The following is a 12,108-nucleotide window of genomic DNA, read 5'->3' as shown; positions in this document are numbered from 1 at the left end:
ACAGTATTACACAAATCACATTTTTAAGCAGCATGTAAAAGTAGACAGTGAATCTCATCCCCCAAAGTACAAAGGATTTCTACTAGTGGCACTAACAACAAAACTGGTAGTATATTGTATGGACACACTTTTTACTTTTCTTTTCAAGGGGTGTGGGGAGGAGGCTTGTGTGTGTATATCACAGATTGCAGCATTAGGAATTCTGAGACAAAGGAAGGAAATACAGGAGAAAAAGCTGCAGAATTAGTTTTCCATCAAATGGTTAATTCTGGAAGATGAATCCACTGTGATCACAGTTTTATGTGCAGCACCAGAGTTGCATACTGCTGTTCCCCAAGAGGGTTACTTCTACTTAAATATACTGCTTTTATTATTTGTTTTCTTCACATTTAAATATTACATTTCTTTTATGTACAATATAAATAAATTTAAACATTGTACAACGTAAAATAAATGAAATAAAAACAAATCTGCTGAAAAAAAAAAAAATTCTTCCCAAGGTAAAATTAAACAGCTGACACAAAAAAAAAAAAAAAAAAAAAAAAAAAAAAAAAAAAAAAAAAAAAAAAAAAAACTGTACACTGCACAGCCGTGACTCCTGGAAACATCAGCAGATAATAATAAATTCCTCTCACTTATCACAGATTTATTATATATGCAAAAATCTGAACATCAAACATTCCAGAAGAGAACCTTTATTCTGACGACTTTGCTGAACGAATCAGTTTTTCAAGTTCTTTCTTTAGCAGACAATATGCTTCAGTAATCTCTTTTCCACTGCGTTGTTTCCTTATATACTCCTTCAGTTCCTGCAAATAAAAAAGGAGAGACAGAGACATAAGAAATTGTGCAAAATTTGAGTTAGCCATTGTATAGACTTAGAACAAACATGCTAAAAACGTCTGTAACTAAAGACAAACTATGCATTTCAGAACCACATTTCTATTAATAATGAAGAATTCAATGGCTTCAGAAGTCGGTATGCAAAGTGAAAGAAAATACACATTCATCATTATCATCTCTTTGACGGGCTAATGAAGACCATAGTATTTCATTAATGTTTTTATTTTAACAATCAAACTAAATTTAAGTGCCTTACAGTCAGTAACTACCTTTATTTTGAAATTTAACAGATGTAGATGTAGGGAACAAGCAGAAGTCCTCAGCATTTAGAAGGCCTAGATTAGTTGCAAAGTCAAACAGAAAGAAGTAGGTTCTGCTGCTAGGTAGTTTGACGGTAGACGTGTGGGCTAGCAGTTGCAGGAAGTGTTGGGGAGTGAGTACCAGGTCACCAGCATTGTGAAGCCTAGTGCAGGGTTGGCTCAGGTGACTGACAGCATAGGGGAGTTATGCAGGAATTTTACAAAGGAGGATCAGGTAGTGATAGTGGGTGGAGCAGCGAACAGACTTGATAGGGACTGGGAATATGATGTAGGTGGTGACCTGGTAAAGATATAACTGGTGACACTAATGTGCATTTCATGCAACTGTTGCGTCATGATTGGCCTATCTTAATGCGGCTGTTAGGAGCATTAACAGGGGGCTGGAGAGGGTGCTGATGGCAGGGGGCATGGGTCACATTTCAGTGGTGCCAGTTGCAGCAATCAGTAGATCAGGTTTCACTAGGCATGGCTTGCACCTCAGTAAGTATGGGAAGGGGAGGCTGGCAAAGCTTATAGAAGACAATGTAGTGGGTGGTGGTGGTGGGATCACTCATGGAAAAATTTCTGTAGTAGTTTGTGTTAGAGGTACACCTTTTTTGGTTTGAAGTCAGTTTACAGGTATACCTGCTTAAAGGTAGTCCCTGTAAGAGCTCACCTTCAGAAGATGTCATGTTTCCAAGTAGAGAAGGATTAGCATATTTCATCAAAATATAAGAGGTACTAGAGATACAGATATTGTCTCTCGAATTATTGGTATGTCAGAGCACCACTTAAATAATTTGATAATTCAGAGGCTTCTTTTACCAGGATACAGATTAGATGGCTGGTTTTCAAGGAGTTCCTTGCGGGGTGGGGGAGTGGCTATGTACGTAAAAAACAGTATTTCATTTGAGTCCATAGACCTATCATGGCACTGCACTGAACAGATATTTGAATGTTGTGCAGGGGCAGTTGAATTTAGTGAAACTGAACTAATTATTGTTGTTTATAGGTCCCCTAACTCAGACTTCATAGCATTTCTGCTCAAGCTAGAGAGGGCTCTTGGTTCACTTTGCAGAAAGTACTAGAAATTAGTTATATGTGGTGACTTCAATACAAATTTTGTGTATGATGGTGCAAGAAAAAGGATGTCAGTAGATCTCCTAAATTAAGTGGGAATGGAACGAGAGTGGCAGGACGTTTATAGTGCTGATAACGCAGATGATACATATAATGCTTTCCGTAACACATTTCTCATGCTCTTTGAGAGTTGCTTTCCATTCACAATCCAGCTACAGTAGCCCATTAGGAACAGTACTGTAAGGTTCCTAAACAAGTTATTAGGAAGGCAAAGAGTATGTGGTAGGCAAAGAGAATAGCTAAGTCGCAGGATAAAATTGAAACCATATGGTCAGTTGTGAAGGAAGTGTCTGGTCATCAGCACGAGTTCGACGATATATAGTCAGTTCGCAGTAAAAATATTTCTGTTACTGATAAATCAGATATATGTACAGTATTTAACAATCATTTTCTGAGTATTGCTGGTGAATTAATTAAAAATTTAGCTTCTACAGGGAATCCTAACTCTCTTGGCAAATGCCTTTCCGAGATTGATGTCAGAAATTCTCCTCTGTGATACAGACAAGGGGGAAATTGAGGCAATAATTAAATCTCTGAAGACTAAGGGCTCTCATGGTTGTGATGGAGTGCCTAGCTCAATATTACAGTACTGTGCTGCACATGTTAGCCCTGTATTTAGCCATACTTGTAATTTTTCCTTTAGGAATGGTCAGTTTCCTGAACGATTAAAGTACTCAATACTAAAGCCGCTTTATAAAAAGGGGGAAAGGGATAAGGTAGACAATTTTAGTCCTATTTCTATGCCATCAGTGTTTGCTTAAGTTATTGAAAAGGCTGTGTATGCAAGGATAATTGATCATTTTATATCACACGATTTGCTATCAAATGTACAGTAGTTTGGCTTTAGAAGTGGCTTAACAATGGAAAATGCTATATTCTCTTCTCTCTCTGAGGTACTGGATGGGTTAAATAAAAGGTTTTGAACACTGGGTATATTTTTTGATTTAACTAAGGCATTCAGTTATGTTGATCATAAAATATTACTCCAGAAGTTGCACCATTATGGAATATGGGGAGTAACTCACAATTGGTTCACCTCTTACTTTAACAACAGATAGCTAAAGGACATAATTCACAACATTTAAAATGGCTGTAATGTGGGGTCTGAGTGGGTTAGGTCAAGGGAGGGGTGCCCCAGGTATCAGTGTTCGGGCCACTCCTGTTCCTTATTTACATAAATGATTTATATAAATGATATGCCCTCTAGTATTACGGGTAATTAAAATATTTCTGTTTGCTGATGACACTACCTTGGTAGTAAAGGATGATGTGTGTAACATTGGCTCGGTTTCAAACAATGCACTTCATGATCTAAGTTCATGTCTTGTTGAAAATAAACTAATGCTAAATCATACGAAGACTCAGTTTTTACCATTTCTAATACACAATTCAACAAAACCTGACATTCAGGATCTTGTTCAAAGACTTACTGCTGCCATTTTTACGATCCGAAAGGTATCTGAAGTGAATGATCATTCGACACAAAAATTAGTCTACTTTGCTTATTTTAATTCTTATGTCATATTATTATATTCTGGGGTAGCTCTTCCCATTCTAAAAGGATATTTTTGGCTCAAACATGCAGTTTGGACAATAAGTGGTGTAAGTTCACGAATCTCTTGTCAACCCCTGTTCACGAGTCTGGCTATTTTGACACTGGCCTCTCATTATATATATTCCTTACTGTCATTTCTTGTTAACAACATTAGCTTATTCCCAAATAAGCAGCTTTCACTCAGTTAATACTCAGCATAAATCAAACCTGCATTTGGATCGGACTTCCATAACTCTTGTGCAGAAAGGTGTGTAGTATACTGCTGCATCCATTTTCAATAAGCTACCACTCAAATTCAAAAATCTTAGCAGTAATCCGTGCACTTTCAACTCTAAACTGAAGAGGTTCCTCATGGGTCAGTAAGCTGATTCTTGTTGTATTGTTGATTGCACTTAAATTTATGGATTGACTTTTTTAGGTTCATAAACATTTTATTTTTATATGTTATTAGTTTTATGTTGTAATTTCATGTACTAACATGTTCCATGACCTTGGAGATTTGCTCCTCAATTTGGTCCAATGAAACTTGACATGTATATAAAAAAAATTAAATGTTTCATGTAAACTGTGCTGTTTTTGGTATTCTGCGGAACTATGAAGCTACTAATTGAAAGGAAAAATAATACTGAAGTTACAGAGTATAAAGTTTGTAATATGCAACATCTCACACTGAAAATATTGTATTACAGTTTACCATTACAGTCAATACTGTTTACAGCAACATCGCTTCTAATGGCATATTGGCTCTTACAGCAAAATCTAAGTCTCGTCTAAATCTTACGTAAATGCTGTATTTAAAAATCGCTTGGTACTAAATCGCTTATTGCAACATATCATATAAAACAACGTATTTTTAATTACTTTTTGAAGAAATATATCGGTGTAACATCCAAGGTTTGTTTTTGTTTGTTACATATTTGGGGATCAGTAACAACAATGTAATGCTTAGTTTCAAACTCTTGTTTTCTTTATATTGTTAGTTTCAAATCAGGCATTAAAACAAAAGCATCGCCAAATGCAAAACACATACACACATCTTAAATGCAAAAGGCAAACAAAGCTAACTGATTACCTTAAGTAGGACAGTATACTGTGCTGTATAGCATTTCAAAGTTAAAGCAAGTAGTTAAAAAAAACTAAACAAAACTATCTTTGCTGTGATTGTAGAAAAACAAGATTCCAAAATGTGTTACCTTTTCAAAGTACAGAGTTGGATTAATAGTGTATTTTTTACTGATGTTTCGTTGTGTGTGTGAGATATTTTCAATGTGTTAGGTACAGTACATCATCACATTTCTACAACATTTCAAGGAGAAACATACGAGAAAGTGTAGTCCTTCGTGTAATTTATGTATTGGTATAGAATACTGCCCTTTCATTTTCGTACTGTTGATTAATTTTTGTAATACACTATCTGGAATGAAGTTATGCCATTCATGACTATTATACTACACAGCACTTACAGTAAGTTGTAAACATCCTCAACATTTCATCTCATTCATTATACCTGACTGTTTTCAACATTATTGAACAGTGTACATGGTTGCTATTCCTTACGTAATTTATTTTAACATGCTGCTGGCATTTTATTGCTGTACGTACTGCATAAATTTAAGGTAAATTCCTCTTCAGTCTCTCTGCACAAATTCTGTACTGTAAATACAGCAAGCATATTTCATTTCTGCTATTTTTTGAAATGTTAATTCTATGGCACCCTAAAATTTACAGACAAAAAGCAAACACCCAGTTTGTATGAGTATTGGCTATAACGACCATGAGCAGTCCAGCCCCTTCGATGTCGTTATAACCGGTTCCAATTTTATCGTCATTGGCGAAACTTTTAACCTCGGCTCCAATTTCACATCTGTAGGTGACAACGAGCGTGTCACTGAGAATGAACTTCACACAAATATGAAGATTGTATTAGTTTCTGATTGTTATGGCATGCCCTGGATGAATTTTTCCACTGAAGGTGTGAAAGAAAGCTTGGAGAAGTGCTCCATAAAATGGAGGAATAACATTAGTGCAACTGATACTTTGGATCTCATTTGACAGCATTACACAGGCTATGATCCATATCTAAATGCTATAGGCAAGAGGGTAACTGCATGTCTGATTGCTGAAACTAATCATTGTATCCATACATCTAGATATTAAATGCCATGTAGTCCCAATATTCCTGACGTCTTTTTAGGGTAACTGTTTCCGAGATACAGAGATTCAACATAGCTAACCACTACCCAGAGAATGGCATAAATGAGAAATGCTGTAGCTCAGACTGGACTAGGGTTATAACTGAACACATTCCATTAGTAATGCTCATTAGGATGCAACATCAAAGAAAGTCACAGAAAATGTGTCCGTTCACCTTAAGGGTTACAAGCTAGCAACTTATTTTAGAACAGTTAAAGGAGAGGGCAAGTTGTTATATACATGCAAAACTTTGAATGAAGTCCCAGGTCTTAGAGACAACTAATTACATACTGCATTGAACTAGCTTCTTAAAGCTGTGCCACAATACTGGATGTGGGTTACATGTGATCTAGTGGCTATAAATTGGTACAAACCCATGAACAGGAAACGTTTCACCTGGCAAATGAAGAGTGCAATGGAAGATCTTTATACAAATAATTGGAGACAAACTGTATCTATAGAGACTTTTACATAGATTTATGTCAGTGTGAACTTAAGAACTCTGTGTTCAAACTTGGCTTTTTCCATATAGTAATATTCCAGTGATGATGGAATTTCATAGTTCATCTCACCAACATCAATACACTGAAAAGATGTAAATGGCATGCTATTGTATCGGCCTGTAAAGATGTTACCCATGGTCACTTGTCTGCTTCTACTGCGAAGTTACAATCCACACTATTTTGAACAAACATAGCTGTCCTAGTCACATGACATGTTTCCTTTTACAAAGAAATAATGTCACGAAGTGTCCATGTAGAGAATTTATTCTTTCTTTTATCCAATTCTAACATGGTCTCGTGATGACAGTGATGAGCACAAATATGTAACTACGAGTTACAGTTAGTGGAAGAACCATTTCCAAATGGTAATGAATAAGCAAATATTACTGCAAACAGAGAACTGCTACTATGTCACATATTAGAAATTATGTCAAGCATAAAGAACTAAAGAACTGTTTTTGGGCGGCAGATGAATCAAATACTCTGTTTCATCAACAGAACACAAAGGTGAAACACATCTACTAAAAAAGACTGCCTACACTACATCTGTCCATCCTCTTCTAGATAACTGCCAAGTGGTATGGGATACTTACAACAAGGGACTGATGGAGGTCATCAAAAAAGTTCCAAGACAAGTAACTCATTTTGTATTATCACAAAATTGGAGAGAAAATGTCCTGGATATGATAAACAAGTTACGGTGGTAATCGTTAAAACAAAGGCAGTGAGATCTTTTCACGAAATTTCGATCATCAACTTTCACCTCCGAATACCAAAATATTTTGCTCATGTTCACCTCCATATGGGGAAATGACCATGATAAATTGAGAGAAATTAGTGCTTCCACAAAAATATTTATGGGTTCGTTTTTCCCCACATCCTGGTCAGGAGTGGAACAGCACATAAATAGTCAAAGTAGTTCTATGCATTCTCTGCGAAACAAGAAGTGTTGATTGCAGAGTACTAATGTAGATGTATATGAATAAAACCTGTAAGCTGTTTTACGCGAGAGCAACAATCACACTCAAAACTGTCTATGAAACTTACTTTGTGTAACAACAACATTTGTTACGTATTTCCTGTCCAACTTATGAGGCAGTGCGAGGCAGGTTCCACACTGTAGTATAGATTTGCAATTGAATACACACACCCCAGTTGCTATATGCTTATCATTGTGACAACAACAGTCAATCAGTGTGTGTACCCTCACAATGACAGATGTATAACCATTGGCAGATAGCCTTGAGGGCTGTAATCGGTTGTGACATTTCAAATAAAAGCGCAACTGGTGCATTTATTTGATTGCAAATTTTTTGATTAAAGTGAAAATATTAATAAATGTTCATATACTGTTGTATAATCGGTGTATTATTATTATTATTATTATTTTCAATTTTGGATCATAGTGTTTCCCATTCTCCACATAAAAATTCTCAAGACACAAGATGTGTATTATTTCTATCAGAATTAGGCTCATTACTTGTTAATTTAAAAACTACTCAATGTGCTTTATTTTACTTTTTAAACACAGCACATCATCAAAAATTACTTGAGAACTCTCCAGCAGCTAAGGTGGCCTTTCACTCAAACTCTGTCGTAAAACATCAAGATCTCTGAAGCCATTTATAAAAGGAAACACTTGTAAAAATAAAACAAGGCCTTGTTGCTAGTTAATTATTTTTAGAAGTTATTTAATTGGAGGGTTGACAAGAGTATGGTGTGTCAGTGACTGTTGTGTGGTGTTAATTTTATAGCCTATGGGCTGTAGCAGCTCACTAGCATCTCATCAATTGTAATATAGCATAATAGCTTCACAGTTCATAGGATATGCCATTCTACAGATTGCTCGTAACATTTCTCCAGCACTCAACAGGACAAATAGTACTTGCAAAATTTGTGAGATGACACATAATGCCTTTCTACAGATGTACACAAGCTCTACACTGTTACTGTAGGTGAGTTATGTCTGAACACCATACCCATACCAGAGGCAACCAGATTAGTTTGAAAAAGACCCAAGAAATTCATAGTTCATTCATTATTTAAAATGGTGTTTCACCCTAAATCCTGAAATATTGAAATATGACATGAAAAGTTGCACACATACTTTTCTGCAGAATTACAAAATAAAACTTATTTTGTGACCATCCCTGCAGGCTCTTAGTCGTTAGTTGCAACTGATATAAGGTTGTCGCAACACTAGTAATGGAGCGTCTTCGATCATTCTGTATGCTAACACCCTTACAAATGAGAAACTGGGAAAGGAGCTGTGCGATGAGGTTAGTGAGAGTGTGTTGGTTGGTTGGTTGGCTGACAGAACATGCAATTATTTTGAGACATGGATATTTTCCAAATCCCAGTTGCAGATGCTGTAAGAGGGGCATTATATATCACAGAAATATTTACTGTTAAAATTCTAAGGGCATGCATTTCAAAAAGAGGCAAGCAACAACTATCTCATAAAATTATCACTAATGTAAAATCAGAAACTGGAGCTCACACAGATGTGCACTGAAGGTGGTTATTCTCTGCAGGCATCAATGGCAAATTTAATTGGAAAAGGTCAGTTTGTGGAGTATGTATGTAGATGTAGAAAATTAAATAGTAAGTGGTTACCCCCCCCCCCCCTCTCTCTCTCTACCACTCTCCCCCTCATACACACACTGTCTTATCAACAGCTAACATTACTGAAAACTTGTTGAGAAGGAGACTAGCTGACAAATTCACACAAAAAGGTAGGTGTAGTACATTGCATTGCTGTTTTACACAACTATACATTATCTCTGTTATACACAACTATACATTATCTCTGGCTTCCAAAATTCACAACTGCAGTCAGCACTTTTATATCGTAATTTGAAATCAAAGAGGGCACCAACCCAGTCGCTAGGGTACCTCCTTCAAGATGCCTTGTACGCAATTCGGCAAAGAAACAATAGAGGTTTGCACATTACTCAACAGAAGTTGCCACGATACATCGTGCTGAAATAATGCACATGCCGGACCTGTGTGAAGAAGGAGCTGTAAGATTGTGATCATTGCCACAGCAGGTTTGAAGACTGACTTGTCCAAAAACACTTACTTTGTCTCTAAGCAGGGCAATAATAGCGTCCACTACTATCTGATATGTTATTTGTTTCTGGATAAAGAAACTAATTTATTGCAGTGCATGGCCTCCAAACCACAGCACGCAGGATCAGTCATGGACCTACACAGGTTAATTACCATTGCAATGTTTTTCAACATTAAGGTTAACTCCGTGGACGAAGCTGTACAGTCTACTGCACTCACTGGAGCAAGATGGCTGTCACCATCATGTGTTGGTCCAGTACACATTCAACACTGATTCAAGCCTCTCTTACTGCCGCATCACTATTTTAGAAGCACGCTCTAAGCGAGCCGAAATATCACAGAATGACCCATCCGTTTCCTGGAGAGTGACCATTCTACTCACTCCTCTCTCTCACATATGATGCTGTTGTGTGCTTAAAGGTGAAGGGGGCTTATTGGGGTTACTTTCAAATTTATCACTTCATTTGATGGCTTTGAACTACCACAATTTTGCAAAACACTAACGTTTATGGCAACACGAGAGGTCACTGCTAAGCCTACAAGTACGAGGGTATTTCGGAAAGTAAAGATACACCGTATGCCAGAGGAACAGAAGAGTTTTGGTGAGCAAGTTAGCAACACTGGTATTAACCTTGAACTGTTAGCTTTCTCCTAGCGGTCGTTTGGCAGTTGAACGTTGCTTGTGGTTAGAGTAGGTCGTGTTTAAAATGGCTGCGCTGATTCAGAATCCCGCCAAATGCGAAGTGCATTACATCATACGTTTTCTTCATGCAAAAGGTCAGTGACCAGCAGATATTCACAAACAAATTGTTTCTCTTTATGGGAACATTGTGAATCGACAAAATGTAATGAAATGGTGCCGTCATTTCTCTGAAGGTAGGACCAATGACAACTCTATGACATTGTGACCGTCAAGTTAGGGTACAGGAAACTGTGTGCGCGCTGGGTTCCAAAACTATTAATGGAAGAACACAAAAAGAAAAGGATGGGCTTTGCACTTTACTTCCTCACATGCTATGCTGAAGCAGGTGATGAGTTCCTTGATCACATTGTAACAGGTGACGAGACGTGGGTTTATCACCATACACCTGAATCAAAGCAACAATCAATGCAATGGCGCCATTCGAATTCACCAAAAGCCAAGAAATGCAAAACGTCAATTAATGCTGCTGCATATTGCCAGACTTTGAAACCATTCGAAGGGCAATTCAAAACAAATGCAGGGGAATGCTGACAAATGGAGTCCGCTTGCTTCATGACAATGCTCGGCCTCACACAGCGCTCTTAACCAAAGCGCTACTCAAACAATTCAAATGGGATGTATTGGCCCATCTGCCATACAGCCCAGACCTTGCGCCCACCAAATTCCATGTCTTCCGTTACCTGAAGTCACATCTTGGTGGAAAATCATTCCACGACGATGAAGGGATCAAAGATGAAGTTGAAATGTGGTTCCGACAACAGGCGGCAACCTTCTATGACTATGAGATACAAAAGCTTGTGCACCGACTTAACAAATGATTGGATATGTCGAAAAATAACAAATAATCCAGTTAACAAGATGTAACTGACATTTTCTAAATGAATGTTCTATTTAAGGACTGCGAGCCATTGTATCTTTACTTTTAGAAATTCCCTCGTATACCACCTCTATGAAATCTTAACCTCTTGTTGCTGGTAAACTTCTACATATGCTCCAAGCTTGGAATCATTCTGGGTATTCTTTCAATTTCAACAAATGTTATTGTATGTGATGTCAGCCACAGAAAATTGTATGTTCTTTTCTATTTAAGACAGTTCTGAATCAATCACTGTTTTTTAATTATTTTGATGATCTTAATTTCTGATGCTTAGACTGATTATCTCTTCTACTCCAAGGAGAACCTGTTTCCTGTCTGTAAGTAATAATTGGTTTAAATGTGCATACAGCACACTAAATCGTAATTTTGTTGCATTTGTGGGAGAAGCATTACTTAGCATATTGTGTGCACTTAAATTACCACAAAGAATGAAAGGAAAAAAAAAATTGTATGTTGAGATCCGCAACAGACACCTTGACAACTGTTTCATTATGTGGTAGGTACAATAAAGAACATACAAACAGACTACAGTTACACATACTTAAAAGTTGGACATGAGGGGAGTATGTAAAAGTAGTGTGTGTTTTTTATAAAGATGGCCACTTAAATAATTTTTACACAGGAGTCTATAAACCCTCAGTGCAGAGAGATTAGACTGTTTTAAAGTTTGTTTGCCACAACATAATGCCGGAGTTTATAATATGATACAAGCTCCAGTTCCTCAAGATGTATCCTGAATACATTATCTACTTCTATATACATACATACTCCACAAGTGACTATATGATGTGTGGCAGAGTGTACCACGTACCACTCCTAGTCATTACCCTTTCTGTTCCACTCACAAAACTGAGCGCAGGAAAACAACTGTGTATCTGTCTCTGTGTGAGCCTTACTTTCTCATATCTTGTCTTTGTGGTCCT

General features: G+C 37.1%; 1 protein-coding gene across 2 annotated transcripts in view; it reads right to left on the bottom strand.

Annotated features, from left to right (window-relative positions):
* Positions 1-577: 577 nt before the first annotated feature.
* Positions 578-12,108, bottom strand: part of LOC126262465 (baculoviral IAP repeat-containing protein 6-like) — a 164,516-nt gene continuing 152,985 nt past the window's right edge. For both annotated transcript variants that reach the window (XM_049959122.1, XM_049959123.1), the window contains exon 7: positions 578-809. In XM_049959122.1, the coding sequence (XP_049815079.1) occupies positions 696-809 (114 nt within the window). In that variant the 3' untranslated portion in view covers positions 578-695. The remainder of the gene's footprint in view (positions 810-12,108) is intronic.

This window comes from Schistocerca nitens, chromosome 6 (assembly GCF_023898315.1).
Source record: "Schistocerca nitens isolate TAMUIC-IGC-003100 chromosome 6, iqSchNite1.1, whole genome shotgun sequence".
NCBI classification, from domain to species: Eukaryota; Metazoa; Arthropoda; class Insecta; order Orthoptera; family Acrididae; genus Schistocerca; species Schistocerca nitens.
This window is presented reverse-complemented; position numbering and strand designations above follow the sequence as displayed.